At 42.3% G+C, this 22,607-nt stretch overlaps 1 protein-coding gene across 2 annotated transcripts; it reads left to right on the forward strand.

The window, feature by feature from the left end:
• The first annotated feature begins 1,651 nt into the window (after positions 1 to 1,651).
• On the forward strand, positions 1,652 to 17,421 carry zgc:113279 (uncharacterized protein LOC553749 homolog). 2 transcript variants are annotated; one of them, XM_035623896.2, is made up of 13 exons: positions 1,652 to 1,725; positions 1,824 to 2,023; positions 2,122 to 2,288; positions 3,500 to 3,621; positions 5,457 to 5,481; positions 5,652 to 5,698; positions 5,852 to 5,984; positions 6,095 to 6,389; positions 7,366 to 7,471; positions 7,872 to 8,018; positions 9,830 to 9,890; positions 10,983 to 11,146; positions 14,393 to 17,421. In XM_035623896.2, exons 3-13 carry the CDS (start codon positions 2,132 to 2,134, stop codon positions 14,423 to 14,425), a joined length of 1,290 nt encoding a protein of 429 aa, XP_035479789.2. In that variant the 5' UTR covers positions 1,652 to 1,725; positions 1,824 to 2,023; positions 2,122 to 2,131; the 3' UTR covers positions 14,426 to 17,421. The 2 variants fall into 2 exon arrangements, with proteins under 2 accessions (XP_035479789.2, XP_047191757.1); XM_047335801.1 differs by lacking the exon at positions 1,652 to 1,725 and having other exon boundaries at positions 1,790 to 2,023.
• Positions 17,422 to 22,607: the final 5,186 nt, after the last annotated feature.

Consider the following 22,607-nt stretch of genomic DNA (forward strand, 5'->3'; position numbering starts at 1 on the left):
TTTCTGTTATTTGTTGTCAAATCAAGTTTTTCCACTATTGGATTGTGTTGCTTTTGAAGCAAAAATAGATAAATACAGTATGAAATACAGCTCATAGTTATGTTGACATTATTCTGTTTAACTCTGAAATGAATCCCAGAACCCAAAAAAATTAGGATACTTGAATTATAGTCTACACATGTACTCCGCTTCTGAAATCAACCCGATACTCACTGATAATGAAACCTAAAATGTACGAGTATGATGCTGGTGTGTTTAGTATTTACACTTATATCTCACACAAATAGCCCAAAAGCTATTGGTCTAACTGAGTTAAACAAAATGATAACATCAATTCACAGCTGCTAGAAATGACAAGCAAGTAGGATGCACCTTGTGTAAAGCTGCTTTGCACAAATCTTCATTCAGTATCAGTCTTACTCCTGCTATGAAACGGTGCCACCTCTGTGTTGCTCTTTGCAAACTTGGAAAAAACGGCACAAATGACAGTGATGCTGGACTGGTTCATATTGATATTGTATTATTTGCGATGATTTGGTTGAAAGAATATGCTCATTTGATCACATGTTGTGGTGTTTGATGGGAGATATGCTCGATGCATCTGTTGAATATTTTGAGTTACAATGGACAGTGTGCTTCTGTCACAGCCTGTGTGAACTATTTTAAAAATGTGATGTGGACAAAATGGTTTAACCAACCAAGAAAATCTATAAATAATTGTCATCATTAGTTCTGAGTACGGTGGTATGGCGTCTGCATTTATGAAAAGCCTTGTGATGCGTTCAAAGAAGCTGAAATCTGCTGAACTGGAGGTTTGAACCTCCTGCAACATTTTCACAAGCAGATCAGTTAGTCTTATTATGGAGGAGGTTGGTTTGTTATACTTGAAGGTATAATGCAGGCAAAGGGGAGCAGCTAAAAGGAAAGTCCAGCAACGACCAGGAAGGTACAAAACGGCTGGAAAGCTCCTGCAGAAATGGCAAAGTAAAATGGAAATGGACATGTGTACAAACTAGAGCGCCAGTGAGGGAACAAGGAATGGGTGAGCAGGTGGGTGTTGACTGGAAAGGCATGAAGGGCTGAGGTTACCGCAAAGCGTGTGGGAGGGTGTGTGGCAGGGTCTGGAATGAACTTATGACAGCTGAATTAATTATATTACGTATCTTATTCACAGGGCTCTGTTTTTTGTGAACCAACCGGTGCGCCTTGCAGAGATGTCAAACTTGCCCTTCCCCGTGGACCATGGACGCGCCAAGTGCACGCACTTTGGTATTATGAAAAAAAGGGTGCAGCGGGCACACCTAGAGCATCACAAAGTATCAGAGCGAATATCATATTTCGAACACAGGACTCATCCCGTAATTATGACATGTTCAGGGCAAATATCACAGGGAAACTTGTGGTTGTGCAGTGCTGCTGGGCAGTTTGACATTTGCTTAAAATCAACAGCAAAAAAATCCCTATAAATACAGCTGCCAAATAAGTGAGTTTTTGAAGTATAAATCAAAGTGTATCTGAAAAATCAAGCACGTATGAACATGATCTACACACATTAGAAAGTTAACAACATTAGAAAATCACCTACCACTGATGTGTCTTTTTCTTCTTTTCTATTTAGATGCTACGTTACCCAGAATGCATCTCTCAGACAAGGTCAAGGCAGTTATTTGACGGGTTGTTGTTTTTCTCTCGCGTGCTCTTTGAAGCTTGCAGCTCGGATCTTCGGTGGGTGTTTTTTTTTTTTTTTTCTTCATTTCTTTAACGAAAGCACAATGGGTAACAAAAATGTGAAGCATTAATGTTCGGGCTATTTTCCACGACAGCGTGTCTGACGCAACGGGGGGCCGAGTGACGTAATCGCAACCTGTGCCTCGGGCGAGGGGGCGGGGCCGCCGTCCCGCTTCGGCGCGGCCAGGTGTGACGCTCGGAGCTGTCACTCACTCAGACAGAGAGAGCCGAGGCAGGTGCGGCGAGTCCCCGAGGAGAAGCTCAGGTCCCACCTGCGCCCAGCGACCACAACCCGGTCAGTGGGTTTTTTTATTTTTATTTTGAACTCTCGGTATTATGGAAGACGCCCGTTTGTGATCACATGATTTACTTCTTCTTATTTTCTTTTTTCAGTTTGAAAACAATGAGAGGAAGGTTCAAAAGAGCAAACTGGAGCGATGGGACGGCGGACGTCGCCGCCGGGTCCTGCCCTCTCCCCGGGGAAACCGCGGCGGCCCCGGGCGAGCCCGACACGCCTCCGCCCGTGTTCACCGTCCGGGAGGCTCGCGGGAGCAAGAAAGGTAGGAGGACTTTTTGCTCTGCAAGCAAATGTTCGGAGTTGAGCGTCAGTGGTCGTCTCAGGGTGAAGTGCCGCTGGGCTCCGACGGCGCACACACCTCCACAAGAAGAGACGTTTCTATATTAGTTATTCTGCAAACATTAGTCACTGGCTTGTGTTGTTTTTTGGCACGGCTATATGTCTGAACATGATCACGGCTACATTCCTGAACATTAGCACGGCAATGTGTCTGAACATTAGCATGGCTATATGTCAACATTAGCACGGCTATATGTCTGAAAATTAGCATGGCTATATGTCTGAAAATTAGCATGGCTATATGTCAACATTAGCACGGCTATATGTCTGAAAATTAGCATGCTATATGTCAACATTAGCACGGCTATATGTCTGAAAATTAGCATGCTATATGTCAACATTAGCACGGCTATATGTCTGAAAATTTGCATGCTATATGTCAACATTAGCACGGCTATATGTCTGAAAATTAGCATGCTATATGTCAACATTAGCACGGCTATATGTCTGAAAATAAGCATGGCTATATGTCAACATTAGCACGGCTATATGTCAACATTAGCATGGCTATATTTCTGAAAATTAGCACGGCGGATATGTCTGAACATTAGCTCGGCTCTGTATCTGAACATTAGCACTGTTGTGTCTGAGCATTGGCACGGCTAAGCTAATAAACTGCTACGTGCGCATGGGCACTTTGTGACGTAATCAAGAACACCTGTAGTGGTTGTGGAAGAAATGTTCTTAAACTTGAAGGTAATGTTGCATAAATGAGGCATGTATTTCTTGTCTACATTGACAGAAAAGCCATCATGATCCAAGTATGTGACAATCAGGTCGCCATTTGTGGTGGTAACAGAGAGTAAAGATACAGCCAAAAGTTGTTAAAAATATATATATTTAAATTGCCTCTTCGTTGCTTTGTGAAGACGTTTTTGTTTTGCCTTTACAGTGCATTACAGCTATCCAGAGATCCTCCTAGAATAAAGCCATGTTAGATCATGTTCAATTCATATTAATTGACTATGTGTATGGGTCAAATGGAGTCAGAGAAACACAGAATAGTGTTTCATATTAGTAACAATCAATTTTCCTGTACCAAGAATTTCACTGATCCTGCTTCTCTGTGTTGACGTTGTGTTGTCTGCTCCGGCCATAAGGAGGAACTGTTTGTATTTGTTTTTTCCTCTGCAGATGGAAGACGTTCCATCTACGGTGGTGACAAGGTCTACCTGGGAGTACGTGTCAAAATGCCAGTAAGGGATCTGCTGAGAAACAAGCGTCTAGCCCAAGGCCTGGAACCTCAAGATTTCCGGGTAACTTTTTTTTTATAGCTGTTTGCCGAAAAGGAGACTTTTCAATGCATCGATTTGGTGCAATTAAGGCTGGACGATATGGCTTGTTAATTATAGGTGTTGACACTGCTTAAACACATACACACCCAAATCGTAAACACCCCCACACTGTGACATGGCTGCTGATGTTTTGCGCAGTGGTTTGGAATGTCTTTCACGGGGTTTCTTCTTTTGCTGTTGCTTTGTATCGTCCTTGTTGAGCTTAAGCTCTAGACTGTAGAACTAGGTTACAGTATGTGGGCCATCATTATGCCATTATTTCTCATTTTTCTCTAACAGCTGTTTAAAGCCTGTGTGCAATTGCCTGGTTTGATGAAATACTGTTTTGTTAAATGTAACTTGATGTCTTCCCCCCTTTTTGCACGCAACATTAAAACTGTACAAGGCGGTTAGAATGCCCACATATACAGTGTTTGTATTAGGGCTGCAACAATGCGTCGACGTAATCGATTACGTAAATTCGTTGATTTGCATAGAATGGGTTGACGCGTCACACTGTTTACGTTCATCCCCAGTGATGGCAGCTCCTGTTCTGGGGTATGCCGAAAATGAAAAAATAATCAGAAAGAGCTTGTGTTATATGAGTGGCTTATGTGCGTAGTGCGTTTGTGGCACAATGGGAGTGAGAGAGAGAGACTCGCGGCGAGTGATTGTGAGTAAGGCGAGGTCCGGTGAAGCGGAGTTCGTTGCAGCAGTGAATGTGTGTCGCAAGTTTCAGTCTGTCCGTTAATAAACACCACGGCGTCTAGGGACAAATGAAAAATTTCTTTGCGGTATTTACCGCTGTTGACGAAGTAAACGGGGCGAGTCCCGGTCGGAGCAAGACAACACTTCGGCACAACACTTCAGAAAGTAAAAGCACATCTCCCCTGGAGGAAAAAGGCTGCAAACTTGGACAATCAAACGAGTTGAGCGACATGGAAATTTGCATCAAACAGCGTCACACATAAACTACGTTTTACCTTTGATATTTTGTCATGATAAGTTGTGTTTTGATCCCTAAATTTGCTCCATGTCCAGGGAGAAGTGGACATGCACATTTTCTGGCATTCTTCATTTAATAGCTGGTACTATTGTAAATGGTTAAACACATTAGTGTAACCTTTAGTGACAATGATTTTGGAGAGTGTTGGTTAAAGCCATTGTTTGTTTGGCATCTTCCTGGTGATACACAGACCCCTGCCGGACAATGGATCCATTGCTGTTTCTTTTTGACACAACTGAGTCATTGGTTTAACTTCTTCTGCTCTCTCTGGGCTCTTACCCTGTTTTCCCCAGACACAAAAACACATCTTGGCTGTATACGTCGCACACACCTGCCCAGGACATTGGTCTTGGTGAGCGGGGGAGTGTGTGTGTGCGTAGCATGTACAGTATTGAGTTTTTCCTTTTTCCCGTTGTCTGAGCGAGAGAGAGCCATAGAAGAGAGTGAGACAGGTGAAATGCCCAAGCAGTTGTCATGCTGACAGCTTAAAAAAAATTACATGGCAATTTTACTTGATTTTCATGATATTTTTTAATGCATCCATCAAGTTTGTTGAAGCAGTCACCCAGCCCTAAGTGCAACCAGAGGTTGATCAAACCACTGACTCTAGACATCAAGGAGGTTTTCTTTTTCTGTTTCTCCATAAAATCTACCCAGCTGGCCTCAGATATGAGCCCTCACTGTCCAGCCTCACAGGGATGTACTGTCAAGTTTGTGTTTGTGTCTGAAAAACATTCAAAAAACAACTTGCACTAATGTCACTTTTTTTCTTTTCTTTCACTTTTCGCATCACGCTAATGCATGAATGCAGGACAAATGCGGCAAAACAGACAAAGGTGAGTAAAACCCAAAACCATGACAATAATGTTGGTGTTGTGAAGATTTGATTCTTTACAGATGATGCCAGTTTTTGCCAGTTAGAAACAGAACCACTGTCATTGTCAAACAAAACCTACAGGATAACAGTCTGCAAAATGCCTGCTAAACTTCACCATTTTTTCCACAGGTGTGAAGAAACGAGTCAAAACCCGTGCAGGATGCCAGACCACCAAGGTGAGTGTTGAAAAACACAGATCCCAGCTCTCCCCCCTGACGGTCCCTTTAAGATTGAGTAAAATGCAGGTTTAGGGAGCACTGTAAATCACACGTCAGGTTCGAGGAGCAGTTCAGACGCCACTGAATACCTGGGCTGTCTTTTGTTTCCAGAGAAAACTTCCCACAAAAAGCCTGGAGGAGCTGGCAATCATCGTAGAGGTGCTGGAGGAGGACCTTCGGACCAGCAACACATACCGCTCCCGCTTCTCTGATGTTCCAGTGTCCCCTGGGCAGTCTCCTACTGGTAATTCAGGTGGATCAGATCCATATTTATAAAATGTGATCTTGATGAATTGGTTACCTGGAACTATTACCACCACTCCTCACTTGCTCCATCTGCTCTCCAACGTACAGGGTACAACAGTGAAGATTCTGATGAAATGATCCCCAGCCCCCGGTCCTACATGACCTACTCATTGGGAATGGGGGAGTACTACCACCAGGCCCCGTCTCCTCCTGGCTTCACGCACACCAGCATTACAGGTGTGGAAAGAGATGGTGGAGCAGGCGAAGAGTGGTTCGATCCCCAGAGCCACAACTGGAACCTTAACTGCTCTGAGTTCTTCTGGACCCAGCTGCAGAAAGAGGAGAGCCAGCTGAGGGCCATCTCTGACGCAGCACTGCTGGCCACTGATGAACACTGCAGAACGTAAGTTAGGGATGCATCACCTCTGCTTGAGACGGGCACGCCAAGGGAAATTTCAGCGACCGCAAACACACCTGCATTGCAGTCAATGTAGGCACCAGGTTTTAGCAGAAAGTTGAATGTATGGGGGGAGAAAAACCGATATCTCTGCTGCCTTGATTTTTATTTCTCTCTTTGTTTTAAACTGTCCATCATGAGTCCGGCTATTTTGCAGAAGTCCAATGCTAAACCAGCAGAGCATTTCTTGAAGTGAGGATACATTTTAAATGACTCAAATTCGAGGGAGTTTAGAGTGTGGCAGACTACAATGGATTCCAAGTTCAGTAATAAGTGTAACATCGAAACAAGAACAAAAAAGTCTAACCCAGAAAACGCAAAAAACCCAGAGCAGTGCAATGAGTCAGCGTGTGTGTGATCTGTGCTACTCTGTGCTTTCTCTTCATATTGACTAGATGTTTTGTGTATGTGCCTCAGTGCCTTAGGAATGACATGAACAGATCTTAACCCGGGCTTGAACTTGTCTAATCATACAGGTTCTGAGTTCCTGTGTAAAACATGGTAATGGTCTCCCGTTCACAGGAGACGGATGGAAAAGTAGATAATGGCATTGATGCATGAACTCCGTTTAGCTGCTGCATTGTAGGTGTCCTGGTATTGTTCGTGCTGGCTCACTATCACACTGTCATGTCTGACTGGGACACTTGAATAGAACGGAGCCATCGTCGATGTGATTTGTAAAATGTCTTGTGTGAATAGACCTATTGTGGTTCTGTTTGTTCTGCTCAGTCAAGCCCACTGGCTTTTTTCCAGTTAAGCCCGCTCTCTCAGCTGACTTTAAGAAACACCTAACCCAGGCTCAGACATGTTAACCTCTTACTAGATTGTGCGCCGCCTTGTTCTGACAGTAAATAGCTGTAATGTCATGTGATGTTAGTTTTCCTTGTTGTCTAAACGTGTCGGATTGCGCGTGTCCTTCCAGAGCCCTCCATAAAGTGGCCTGTGTGGGAAAGAGGTCACTGGGCTATGCCATCGCTAAAAGGATGGCCGCACTCAACAGCCTGGACCTGAAAGACTCTGATGGAATGGTAGAGTACATATATATCATAAATCATTGTGTGATTACTGTCATGAATGATTACTTAAATGCACTAACCTTTCTACAAAACAGTTTTTTTTTGTGATTAATTAGTGTGCAAATACAAGTATTGAGCTAATATTCTGATAATGTAGATTACGTAAAAATAGAATAATCCAATATTGTTCCATGTACAATTAGTCAGTAGTTTTAGCAAAACTAGTTGGTGATTTTTTCAAATCACCAATATTCTGTGTTTTAAATGTCTGATGTTGTTGCTGCCTTAACCAAACTTATAAGCAGACACATTCACAATGGAAAATATTCTGAGAGTGAGTGTTCACAACAGTCGTCTCACCATTGGACAACATGTACTGTAGTTTAATGTTAATTGCCTCCTTTTTCTCTAGACTGCCCTCCTGCATGCGGCGAATCACAACCACCACCTCATAGTGGCAGATCTGATCTGTTTGGGGGCCAGCGTCAATGAGACAAACCACTCAGGGAAGTCCTGCCTCCACCTCAGCGCTGAGAAAGGCTACGTTCGAGTCCTGGAGGTAAGATTCTTGTTTTCCTCTCCACTGGGTTTAGGAAAGTTTGTTGATTTTATCCTTGCATATGACTGACGGTATTTCAGACACCACCAGTAGTATTTGGGTAAAAGTTGAAGTAGTGATGCGTCTCATCATTTGGTTTAAAACGACACCGGTAGACCACAGACTTAATGTCTTCTTTCCTAGAAAATCTAACTTTCAATTTTAGGAAACGTATTCTCAGGTGTCAGGTGACACACACGAGAATTTGTTTCTTTTTTGTCTTTATTGTGGAAATGTTCACAGACCTTCCTCACACATCGGATCATTATCACTTTAAAACAGCAACATGACTCAATTTAACGCCAGTTATCGGATGCCTCAGATATGGTTGCCTGGAATCCAGACGAACAGGTTGTACGTATACAGGCCCTGTATATTTGTTTTTATGTTGTGAAACTTTCGCCTGGGCTTGAGTCAGTAAATAAAGTCTTTAGACGACTCAGATGAAAAGCTCAGACAAAAACTAACTCTGCTGTATTTTTAAGACACACCGTGTGCACACAGGATGTCATTTAGTGTCGTCCTTTGGTTCTCAAAAGTGATCCGCAATTTAAATGTCTCATTTAAATGAGATTATACTGTAGTTTGGTGCAGAATTTACAGATCACATGTTTCAGCTTTTCATAGCTGAATCTAAGTAGCAACTTGGGCTACCTGTCATTATACTCTCAAGTGAATGTATCTCGACACTGATCATTTCACTTACAGCGATTGGTGGAACTTTGGCTGATGGCTGTGCTGCCTCGACCAGTTTTGCATGCAAGCGCCATTCAGTCAAAGTAATGTCATTGTGTACCTGAGATAATTGATATTTAGGTAGACTTTAACTTTATATAAAGACAGATTAGGATAAGGATAAGGCTATATAGCATGCTGCATCTGTTTAGCTTGCGAGCCTGGGCAGTAGAATTTGGTGACCCATAAGTGCAAGCCTCGCACGACTATGAACCAACAGCCATATGTCATCATTTGAGGGCTACTTATACTCAATATATCTGTGATTAACTCATAATAATAATAATCTGTTGAACGATCAAAAACTATCATTCGTACCAACATTACATACAATACATCTTATTAGACATAAATGACACTGAGATAAATCTTGACCACAGCCAATCTGAAGGCTGCACGTACAGTATATGCTCCTTGAATTCCAAATATTTCCTCAGCATCACGCTACAGTACGTGTTAAATCGGTTGGGTGTGACTAAAACAAATTTAGTGCATTCTTCACCAAACACAAAAACATCAGCGCTCTAGTTCAAGAACTCAAACTACTGACCTTTCTAGTATTTACTGAATGGTTTCAATTATGAGCAGTGTAGGAGATGGTTGATGTGGTGGAGACACGTTGGACACTCTTTGCAGTGGAACGTTTGTTTCTCTACATTAATGACATATCTTAGGTAGGATCGCCATTTTCCACTGATGTGTTAATAATAATAATACATTTCATTTATAGAGCACTTTTCATTGCTAAAAGCAATCTCAAAGTGCTAAAGCAATCTCAAAGTTGCCTGTGTCCTCATCCAAGACCCGCAGGGCTACAGTTGCTGTTTCACCTGTGCTGTCTCGATTGCTACTGTGTTACTGCAATTCAGTACATTTGGTGGTGTGTTCTCTGTAGCCAAACTGATTGTATGTTATTGAGAAACGTTGTTTTATCAAATGAGACAAACTGATGTTGGTCTGTGGTGTTGCATGGAGTCTTGGCTCATACATACATCTGTGAAATTACATCTTTAACTAGTATGTATGTTTCCTTTTAGGTTCTAAAGCACACAATGATGGATGGTGTGTATGTTAACGTTGAAGCCACTGACAACTGCGGTACGTGCTATAACCTTTCAAAAACATAATAATGATGAAATGTTTTCACAATATAGCCCTTAGCCAAAATTGGAAATGAAGTACTGACCAGTTAGTGATACACAATATAAACATAAAAAAAAAAATAATACAGGCATTTCAAAAGTAAAATGGGGTCAAAAGGGAAGGATATGAGATAGATACAAAATAAAGGAAATGCACAAAAAAATCCCAGCTATAAAAGATCATTCAAATAATACTTAGAAAAATATGAACTAAAACAAAATATGATAAGTATTATAATGACTTTACTGCCATATATTGACAATAACGCTCCATGTTTGCTTAAATCGGTACGAGCAATAAAATAATTGTAAACACTGTGTGGTAGTTTATTTCATAATAAGTTGTGTGACAGTGTTAAAAGCTACCTAGTACTGAATTAACTGTCTCTAATGCCTTGTTCACATCACATTATCACTATTACTATTTCATGTAAATTCTTCATATTTATTTTCTTTATTCTCTCTTTTTTCCAAATTTGTATATTTTTACAGTTGTTTTTTCTATTTATTGTATATTTTGTAAGGTATGTTGTGTGATACCTGCTGCTGAAACACAACGGAATTTCCCAGCTTGGGTTCAGTAATGTACCTATCTATATAGCTCGCTAGCTATCTAGCTAGCCAACATATTTTGGATCTCGCAGACTAAAGCTCCAAATTGGAGCCAAATCAGTTCAATCGGCAGTCTCCAATCCCTTTGTTAAAACTCTTCAAAGATACGATTGGAGAGGCTCGCCGTCATGTCACTACCTCCTACTAGATTTCTAGCAGGGTAAATATCAATACTAACAGGTGACAACTACAGCCAAGCAGAGCGCAGGACGTAGTCAGGGATTTCTCCTTGTAAAAGATAGTGTTTAAGCCCCTGTTGCCAGTCAGTCGTGTTGTATGAACTCGCAACGACTGCAAGACTCTTGATCACAAGACTTAAAGTTGTGTAGTGTTAACTGCACAGCAATCCAACGATGAGTAGTTCTTTATGAACTACCGTTTTGGAAGATTAAGGTGTAGACAGTCCTGTAATAATCCAATGTGATTCTGTTCTCAGGTATGAGCGTCCTCCAGTGTGCTTCAGTGGCTCTGAAGGCCACAGTATGTGAGCTGGAAAGCAGTAGATCCCCTAGTCACACCAGACTCCACACGCTCCGCCAAGAGCAAATGATGGAGACCCTGGAGTGTCTGCTGCACATGGGCAGCTACCTTCACACCATGGTAGGTCACAGTGTAATCGCTAAGATTTGGCCTGTTTCATGTTTCATAGAAGAAAAAAAAGATAAAATCAGAAAATAAGATCTCATCCGATGCAATGATTGGAAACTATTACCATGTGACATAAAGCATTAGTGTTACATTTTATGATGCGTTTTTACGAATGGATGTGAGGCAAAGTATTCGCGCGGCTAGGTTACATACAAACTCAATGCAAATACACGACATGATGCAAATTTTGCCTCACTAAGGTCAGGCGACGTGAATGGCGCGAGGAGCGCGTCGCGAATCACACAAAGATAATGAATTCCCGACAGTCGCTTCCTGTGCTCCAGTTGAAATATTAGAACTTGAGCGAAAAATTTGTGTGACATGTTGACGCGTCATTGTATCAGAAGTGGAGGACCCATTTGCTCTTTGTATCTTGACTGGGTGAATAAGGAGAGGGCTTGACAGAAAGTGAAACGAGGAATTTGGACACAAGCTTTAGACCCAGTTAGAAAAACCCGCTTTGTGTGTCTTTCCATCGGCATTCCAGTCTGGATTTTTTCATTCTACAGTTTATCAATCAATCAATCAGTCTTTATTTATATAGCACTTTTCATAGAAAAAATGCAACACAAAGTGCTTCACATCCAATGAAATGCAACACACAAAAAAGAGAAGATAACCCCCTTCCTCCGATAGACACAGACACACACACATTGACATTAACTCACGCTCAAACATACGATGCAAGGATTAAAAAGAGCAAAAACTAAATAAATAGAACATTAAGTTAAAACATTCATGCTTATGTGTGTGTGTTTGTGTCCAGAGGAGGAGAAAGTGGATGGAAGAACGGGCAAATCGCCCCGAATGACGTGAATAAGCACGAATGTTCCAGGGTTCAAACTCAGATGCGGAAATTTTGCACCGCGTCCGATGTGAACACATCATTAAAGTGACATTTCAGGATAATAATATTGAAAATAATTAGCCGTTCATTTATTTATTTATTTTACAACTCCACTTTTCACAGAAGCTGTAAGCAGCTGCTCTTCCATCGCTTGTATGTGCGCTCAGACCAGCAGACTGCTCTGCAGCAGCTGAACAGCTCTGTTGTTTGGCTCCATGCTCACAGCCCACATACAGTACATTTGTAGGTAGAGGACATTCGAACAGATGAAATGGACGAGCTTAAGCCCTGTTGTCCCTCGTCTGAAGCTCAGCTTTCGGGCAGAGGCTGGATAGTGAACAGCATGAACAAACAATGAGTCATCGTGACCATGAAAAAAAAAGTATTTAAGTATTTATTTACAAAGCGACAGGTCTGGTTCCTCCCTGCTCCTGGTTGTTATTACATGCAGCATATCACTTTAGCAAGGCGTCTGATGGATGATGCTAATTCACGTGCAGCTGTTTTTAAAGGTTTGTGTCTTTGCAGGAGTCCTGCTGCTTACCGCGTTAGGTTTTTCAGAGATGCAAACTTCAGTGCATGTGTCCTCAGGACGTACAAATAGTTTATGGAGCTCCAACAGAGGGTGGTTGTTGTCCAAAGCTTTGACCTCGTCGTTGCAGCTCCGTTGTTGCTTTTCTTGTTGTAGGTTTTCAAGCACATCGTCTGTTCCACATTAAAAAGCTCAACAAATTTGTTTGGTTCCATTACTTTACTACTCAACCTCTCGCCAAATGCCTGCAGGAGTTTGGTAAACTCACCAGCTAGTTCAAATGTCACAGCAGGCTAAAGTGGCAGGTGTTGCCCCAGTTGCACTTGCAGTATGCATGGCTTGAAAAGACAGGGATTCCTCTCACGTATCTAAATCCACAGAAAATGGTTTGTAGGGTGGTATTTATGTCTGCTGAGAAAAACTGCAGATGTCTTGCTGTGTCCTTTAGTGGGCGCCATATCAGTAATCCTCTCTTAGACGATTCTTCAAGACAAACTTTGTCTGGTTCCAGCAGCTCCACAGCGGCAACACGGCTCCTTTTTATAAATTCTCCTCCTGAATGAGGTGTCAGCTTCTTGGCTATGTGCTCTCTCACATAGCCAAGAAGCTAAGATGGCCCTTTTCATCACTCTTTGAGTTTGTTCATATATTTCTTGGAAAGCACAACATTTTGCATCTACACCTTTTTCCTCGTCAGTTGTCATATGCACGTCAGTGATGACAGGTAACATCAGTGAGCCGCCCCCTGTAGGACATCTAAGTCTTTTCTTTTGTGTCGCTCGCCTCGCGTGCCGGAATCAAATTTTCTGGGATGCCGGACGCTCCCCACCTGTGTTGTAAAGCCTGTTGGTTAAGTATGTTGGTATGCTTTTGAAGTGTCATGCACTTGGCAACCCCTCCAATGAAAACTTGGGGTTGCCAAGTTCTGTATAGTGAACGTCAGAGTCAGTTGTTTTTTGGATTGACTGTTCTATTTTAAGACTTGCTATCTCTGCGCCAGTGGAACACTTTGTTCCTGAGTCAAGCGTCTTGACAACAAAAGGATACCATGATATCAGACGCTGTTTTTTCACTTGACAATGGAAACTGTCCAACACATGGAATAAGTTAACTTCGGTAGCAATTTTTTTTGCGTCGCTTTGCTCGCGCGAGTTTGGTTCCTTCCACTTTCTCCGACAAACCTCATCTGAACAAAGACAGGCGGGTAAACATGAACTGTAGAATGAAAAAAGGCGGACAGGATTGCAGATGGCAAAGCCAAACAAAGCGGTTGTGCAAACTGGGGCTAACTACCTAGCTAGCATCCAGCTTCCTTGATCACTTTCATGATACAGCTAGCAACCCGGTCAGGCTGCCCACACACACCGACAGTAGTGATGCTCCATCGAGCGACTGACGCGGGCGACACGAACCTGAGTGCTTCGTTTTTCGCTGCTCGCAACATTTCACACCATGCGCGGCGCCTGCGTCGTGCCGCTAAATTAGCGCCTAGTCGCCACTTTGCATTGACTTTGTATGTAACCTTATCGCGCTAAAAATCGGTGTCTTGTCCGGTGTTAACGCACCATGAATCTTACCATTGTCGACATTAGCATGCTAGTGTTAGCATTAAGCCCAAAGTGAGGCCGAGTCGAAACACTGCTGAGCCTGACAAAGCGCAGGGTAGACTGTGACAACATACAGGACTGAGCTTAAACCCATTTGATTCAGGTAACGCATGCTATAGGAATATATTCAATGTTTTTATCCATGTGTTCATTAAGTGCTCTTCCAGATACATTTGATCATGAACTGTTTTTTCCTCCCCTCTCTTTCTCAGGGAAGCTGGAGCATGCAACCTAGAATTGGTTGAACTGGCAGGAACGCCCGCCCGACAGGGCACTTTGGACACCCCGACAGTAATGTTCTGAGTTGGTTCAGGCTTGAAGTTGTTCCGGAGAGACCGCAATTAGCGGGTTCTTCTCCCTCTGTGAATGAGTTCAGGCCTGTCATGTAAAGCATCTGATGTTTTGTGTGTGGTAAAAAAATGCCTGACTTGCGATCAGGTATTTATTGTAACATGCACAGAATTGTCAGGTGCCCATTAGCTGGTTTCTATGAAACTTCCATTGTTTGTTACATTCGAGTAACAAATTGTCCTCAGTCAGTGTGTCTGTGGAGATCCAGATGTAAAATCCTACGAGAGTATTTTAGAAATATGACTTAAATTAAAATTAGATACTGTGGGCTTTTTTCCATGCTGGTTTCAAGGGTCCAGTCGTGTTTTAAAGCCTTAAATACAATATTTACTAGAAGGGAGGGAAAGGGATGGAAGGGATTTATATTAGTTTGTATGCCATCGATTGTTGCTGTATATAATCCTGGAATCCTTTGATTCCAGAGACAAATGGCGAGTTCACACTACACGATTTTGAGGGCAATTTTCCGCTCGTCGTCAAATCCTGGAGCTGCAGCAAATTGGAGTGAAATCAGGGAATCGCAAAAAATCGGCACGCGATCAATATGTGCGAACTAGCTACGACACGATCAAAGTGACCCGCCGAGGCCTTGCCGACGTCTGCCAGAGACTAGCAGGCTAAATATCTGAATGAGTCGGTGAGCCCATCTCTCTTTTTTTGGGACGTTCACCGTGAAAGTGACAAACAATTCCTGTTTCACGCGCTTATCGCCTATTTTACCGTGTCACTTCTCGCGTGTGTTTTCGTGACAAAACGTACCTTGGAGACATTTCTCCTGGTGAAGGATCATGTAGTGCGATGAGTCATGTAGTGTGAACAGCAGAAGGACTGAAAGCCTGCGATTACAAGACAGCACGTCATGTAGTATGAACGGTACAGCGATCTTACGACTTTGAAAATCGTGTAGTGTGCTCGAGGCATACGCCGAGTCAGTAGATATGTGACACTGTCCCTCCCTCATGATGCTTGAGAGCCATAGAATTTACACATTGGATCTTTTAAAAGACTTTTGTACTAGAGGACATGACAAATTTTTCGTAAGTATTGTAAGGTGATGGGAAGTGAATATATTTTCATTTGATGGCCTTCACATGCTGTTTTTAACCCTGTTCGTCTGCAGGGAGTTTTGTTTATGCGTTGCCTATTAGCATGCGCTCACGGAGCACTTTCTTGGGAACACCCACTTATTCATGCAAAAATCCAATCTGCCAATCGTCAATCATTGCACGACACGATTATTGGTGTCAGTCAGGAGAACAGAAATCTGTGTCAACAGTCCTTGTGAGGAATCTGTAATCCACACATCCTTATACCAATCAATCATGGTTTGAATTATTCTTGCTGACCGCGTTCATCCCTTTATGGCCGAAGTTTACCAACTTGTAACGGCTACTTCCAGCAGGATAGTGCTCCATGTCACAAAACTAGAGTCGCAAACTGGTTTCATATAAGTGACAGTGAGTTCAGTGAACTTCAGTCACCAGATGTGAGTCCAGCACATCATCTTTGGGATGTGGTTGATGAGATGATGTGATGCGGTCATGTCGACATGGAGCAGAATCTCACAGGAAATGTTCCAACATCTTGAGTGTATAGAATCGTTTGACTACAAATACAAATTGTAATGTGTACAATTAGTTGTGTTATTGTGTTTAGAGGAATACCTGGGCATTTTGGTAAATACAGTTTTTGTGTACTTTGCTGCTGAGGAGATCATCAGCTAAATCTCTTTGTGTTCAAAATGTGTTTAGCTTAGCCAGATTAGCTCAAAGACTGGGAGCTGGGGGAGGAAGAGCTAGCCTTGCAAAAATCAAAGATGCCTTCCGACCAAAAACTGTCACAATTCATCATCTGTATTTAATGCGTGATGAAGTGAACAACAAAAAGCAATTAGTTTGCACTGTAGTTATTGACCAGCACGCTAGTTGTGGCATCCTCACTGTGCGGTCACTTCCTCTCTTTGTCTCCAAGGCTGTAATGAGAATAAGCTGGTTAACAAGATGACAACGTGTAAACAAGATGATTATTCCCATCACCCTGCATTCAGTCTTTGTGCTAAGCTCGGTCAAAAACATCCAGAATCTCTGAATCCGATGAGAATCTGATATGACCTTTTCAGCGCAAACATATTTTTATGCTTATGGTCAGTGCATTCCTGTATAACCAGTGTCAGGACACTGATGAGCTGGAACATCTACACTAAGTTCGCTATGAAACCAAAATGTTCACAGACTGTCTAATGTTTCACAGATCTTGATGTGCTATCGCCGCGAGATAATCAGCGTTGTCTGCGAGTGGTAGTAACGTTTCAGCTCATCTGTTTATATGATTATTGAAGCTTTTTAGCAGGTGTTCCTGGGAACTGTGACACGTGATCTGTTAAAGCCATATGCAGTCACTAATTTACTTGAAAATGTATTCTGCTAAAGTTTGTTTGAGAATTCATGTTATTTTTTCACAAGTGTAACGTGTGAAATACTAAAGGAGCTTGTTTTCCAACAGTTGATTAGCCAACACTGGACCACTTTTATTTTGTTATTATTATTATCACAATTATTATTTTTATGGGTGAAATTATACTGAAGGCAAATGTGCAGGTATGATGTTTAGGGAGTTATAATTGTAATACACGGAACTGGAGCAATTTTTTTTTACGGTTACTTGTTTGACCATAGCTAATATAAAATGTACTCATTTATTGTTCATAGAGTTGGTCTGTAGGACATGATGTTATTCATTTGCCAATGAATGTTCAAGAGGAGTCAAAGTTTTGTATCATCATACTTTAGTAATATTTGTTGTTTGTTTCACTGTTCTTGGGAAACTTCACTGACGCAATTTTTGTGTTAGTGAGCATTGGTTTATTGTACAATATATATTTTTGTACTCACCCACAGTGTTTCGTGTGTTTTTTTTGAGTGATGTAATTCATGCAATGTCCACGATGGGACAGGTTTTATTGCTTTAATAATATTGTTGTTTTTATTGTAAAAACACCCAACAGTTAAAACATTTATACAACTGTTGTAAGAATGTAAAAATGTCATCATACAAATTCAATTCAGGATGAATGTTTCTAATTGCGAAAAGCAATTCATTTCAATGGGTGTCACAAACTGGCTGATATTAGTGCATTTCCAAGTCGTAAAACTCATTATTATAAAATATTAAAGTTCTAATTTTTTGGCCCTTTACAGGTTCATAATTTCAATTTGAGTCAACAAAATACGTTTACATGCTGCAATCTTTTAATTACACATTATTTGTCTCACTCTGTTCACCGCCGCAGCACTTCTTTTCACCTTCTTCTGTTTCTGCCACACCAGTTGGTCTGCCATGTTACATTCAATTCAACATAATAGCGCCAAATCATTACAGACATTATGTCAAGGCCTTTAATATAATAAGGTTAAGATACTAACACTTAAAGATTTAATGATGTTGTTCATGATAACAATGACAGCAACAGTTAATGATAGTAGTAATTCTAATTATTAAAGGTGACATATTATGCTCATATCCAGGTTCATACTTTTAATTTGTTTTACCACTTGAAAAGGTTTACATGCTCAGAAAAGGCATCAGCTCCTTTTTTTCTCCCTCTGTCTAAAACGCCTTGGTTTCATTAAGCCCCTCCCTCCCCATAAACCCCAGCATCCGATTTCAAAATTCTGTTCTGAATTCCTTCGTCAGAGACTTTGGCACAACAATGCTGTAACACCTTAATTAGTTAGTCCTTAAGGAAACTAAATAAGGAACAGCACTCATGCTCAACCTGTCACGCTCTTGCCTGCATGTGTCGGGGCTTGCAGGGTTGGAATGGGTAGAGGACCGGTTGCATAGCTGAGAACCATTTGGTTCTCATGCCTCAGGTTTCCATGGTTGCCAGCCTTTACCTGGGAAAGGGTTTGCAAAATCGAGTGACTCTTGTGTGAGATGAGAGCTTACTCACCAGTTGACACCCGTTGGCTTCAGGTGAACTGAAGCAGAATGAGCCGATTCTTGAGAAACAACCACAATAGGGGGAGTTTGCTGTGCAGGTTTAAGCAAATAGTTCCACGGAGCTATAGCAACAACAGGGGGAGTCATAAAACGTCCCATGGAACCGAACCAAGGAGGAACGCATGTGTCGTTCACCCGAGGGGAAAGAGTTCCTGAGTCATCATACTGGTGTAACGGCATGAGCTGTGGTTAGTCGGAAGGAAAAGTCGCATTAGACTTAACATTTAAAAACTACCATCCACAAATGTTAATGAAAAAGATTTGCCAAGTTGAATTCAACGGCAATATTTCAACAGTAATCACTTTTGTGGCTTTTTGCTGGTTTGCTAAACAATCCATTCATCACCCTGTGGTCGACGATGCATGGATACGTTTGGTGGAAATTATTACCTGGGGAGATTATTCACCTCGGGAGCTGATCAGTCAAAGGTCAAGGTCGATAAAAAAAAAGAATATGATGTCATATGATAAGTAACATCATGAATAAGTCTCAAAGAAGAAAAGAAGAAGAAAATTACATCATGCATAGTTGGAAAATGCATTTTTTGAGGCGTCTCTATAGGTCTATAGACAACGACCTGAAGCTTTAATAATCATGTATGATCATATGGAAGGAATGACGTCTTGATGACATCATAACAAGAGGACATTACTACAATATAAATTCGTAAGTAATAGCCTGATTGGGTTATTCAGTGTAGAAACTGGATATGATGCTTTTCATATTTATATTGTTTTATTGCATATATATATATACTTGTCAATACGTCGTTAAATCTTTATACCACACTGTTAAAAAATAGTTTTTTGCAAACCTTTTATTCCTCAAAATCGGTCGGTGCTTTTAACACAACATGGCTCGTTCCCGGGCCCACTGCAGTACTAAGAGAGGATCATAACTTGCAGACAAAACTTTTGGAGGCGATGAAAAGCTACTGGAGCAGCCAGTGATGACGGAGCCGCTGACGAAAAATGACCTGGTGTGACATCAGGGGTCTTCTCAGTTTTGTTTTATTACTTCTTCATCCAATTTCTGAAGCAACATTATCAGTGTGTCTATCTAGTTAATGTAATGCTGAGCAGGTTGTCAACTGTATACTGAAAATGACACTATACACCAGCAGTACAGTTCATCACAACCACAGACACCTTTCTCGTTGTTTTCCATATTGTCATTTGAATGTGACGTTATTATTAAAAATGTATAGATCATAGACGTTCTGAAGTTAAAGTTCAACCAAGAGCAGCACTTACAAAATGTCATCTGCCGCCTGTGTTTCGCAGTAGAGAGGAAGTGGAATGCTCTCGAAACCTGGGAAAGGCGCAGCCACAGGTATGGCGGGGGCCTGGGTGTGGACATCCTGACACACACACACACACACACACACGTGGCTACGTGCCAAAGTCAGACTGATGAGGCAGTAGGGTCATAAGGTGGGGCCGGTCGTCTCCTGCTTCCATCCCCTGCTCCGCCAGAGTCCGTGCCAAAGTGCCGTCAAGCCAGACTCCAGCTTTCCTGTGTGTGTGTGTGTGTGTGTGTGTGTGTGTGTGTGTGTGTGTGTGTGTGTGTGTGTGTGTGTGTGTGTGTGTGTGTGTGTGTGTGTGTGTGTGTGTGTGTGTGTGTGTGTGCATGTGTTTATCTGTCAAACTGTAGTCCATGTCCAGAGCAGGAAACCTAAAGGATGGATGTTTTCTAATGAAGTTAGTGACTCTGAGCCCAGATCCGGTTCCACACTCAGGCCGGCTCCCCCCCTGACCACCAAAGAATGCGCAGATTCCATGAAATTAAAAAAATCCTGACGAGTTCTTGTAACAGCCCAGACCTTTCCACTGGCGCGTGCATCGGCCAGGGAATATTCAAATCGAATGGCCCGATTTCCATAAAACCACCACGTGCTCGTGCTCCCCGGAGGGTGAACCCTCTCAGCGCCACGGCGCAAGCAACGAGGCGAAAAAATCTTGCGGGGCTAAAAAAACCTCATGAGAAGTTTCAGTTTGACGGGGCGAACGGCAACTTTTTTTGATTTAATCCTACAGTCCAAATGTGAGTGTAGTGGGTCCCACGGCTGCGCTGAAGCTCGAAAGGAAAGCGCCTGCACTACCAGCCTGCTCTTCAGCCCCTGTTCACCCCCACCGACTTTAACCTCAGCACCCCCACCCCCACCACCACCACCACCACACCTCAGAGCTCCTCCAATGGCCGCGCGCGTCTCCTCATAATGAATTTAAGAGCTGCTTGCCGGTTTACGCACACGGCCTCAAACTGAGCTGCAGGCCATCCTGCAACACCCAGCTCCAGCTCGCCCTGCGCTCTCCACCAGCGCTGGCTGCTCACTGTGGTTCCTCCACCCGCCTCCTTCCATCGCTCCTCTTGTTGCATCACTCTTCTCTCGCTCAGCGCCCCCGCCCCCACCCCCGCCCCCAACTCTGATACGATCCTGTTGTGCGTTCCTTTTAGCGCTTCATTTCTTTATGACCACTCGCAGGCATATCAATACCTCGTTGAGTGGTCACGTCTTTATTTTCTGACTGTAACATGTCATCAGTCGTCAAGTGGTGCTGCGCCTGGGTTCTATACTAAATACAGACATCAATGTGCAAACTGCACTGAAGAAAATGGATTTCTTTGTTTCGTCAACTGCTGTAATAAAACAAAAAACAAATCAACGGTCACTCTCCAACATGAACAAGAGATCCAAAAGGGCTCAGGATAATGATATCAAGCAAACTCCATCTGCTGATGTTATTAAAAAAATAAATAATTGTCATCTATCAAATGTTAGCGTGTGACAACACAGGATGTATGTATATATGTGTGTATGAACTCAATGTGTTTACATTAAATTGAATATTCACCCATTCACATGAACCATGGGGATGCAGAGGTGTCAGCATATTGATATAAAATTGAACATAGTCACTGGGTCCGCTAAAAGTGCCAGCCAATGCAGAATAGCCCGTATTCTCTCCCAGGACCAGCAGAGGGCGACTCCGCAGGTTGCAGAAAAAAAGTCAGTTTCAGTCGAAGTCTATGAGAAAATGACTCTGCTTCACATTTGAATTTATGACGGAGTTCAATGGCTCAATGTCCAGTTTCAACAGGACCAGAGTCATAAAAGCAGACCAATCAGATCGCTGGATTCACAAAACATGTTGTTATGTAATGAGCGGGTTGCCATGAACTTGTCTGAGGGTTTATTTTTCCCAATTGTGTGTGTACGCGTTTCCATCTGTATGCTGGTTGTCCTGTCCAGCACATTGGGATGAACACGGCAGCTTCCTGTGGTCACATATTTACACTTGATGCTGTTATTACAATTTAGCCGGCGAGTGTGTATAACTTCAATGCATGTCGCCCAATAGAAGGAACTCACCTCCACGTCCAAACACACTCAGATCCCACATCGCCACATTCACGGGCCCAGACTTTTGCAGATTGTCATGATGCCACGCCTGGTTCCCTGTGGTACAACACGGCTGCTTACCCCGCTGACTCACTTCATACCTGTGCGATGTGTGAACACCCAAGCTCCAGCACATGCTGTCTTAATAATAATAATAATAATAATAATAATATATGTGTTTTATATAGCGCTTTTTTAGACACTCAAAGACGCTTGGCAGATAGGTTGTTACACAAAGGCTTACATGTCTTTTCACGAAATCTGTAGCAGCAAACTGCGTGTTTGTATAATCATATTTATTGTATGATGTATAAGGTAAACAGGGGTCATTCCCGTGTCGGTTAAGAAAAAATAGATGAACTCGGAGATTAACTGATGAGGCCAACCCGCGTGTTGGTAGAGAATCACACGCTTATGTGAAAGCGGATCATCTGAGAAATTGTTGCAGCCATTATTAGTAATTCTGTATCAGCCCCATGTTTATTTGGTTTTATTACAGTGTGACAAGTGTAAGGAGGATTTTTTTTTCTTTCGACCTTCCTGCAAATAGTTCCTCACTTAGTCTTAATAAGCATTGAGGTACAATACGAGAAAAAATATGTACACGAGGTTACGTGTCATAAATAGAATAGAAATAAAGCCCCGAACTTCAAGTCAAACACCTTTTTTT

The sequence above is a fragment of the Scophthalmus maximus genome, chromosome 11 (genome assembly GCF_022379125.1).
Source record: "Scophthalmus maximus strain ysfricsl-2021 chromosome 11, ASM2237912v1, whole genome shotgun sequence".
Taxonomy (NCBI): Eukaryota; Metazoa; Chordata; class Actinopteri; order Pleuronectiformes; family Scophthalmidae; genus Scophthalmus; species Scophthalmus maximus.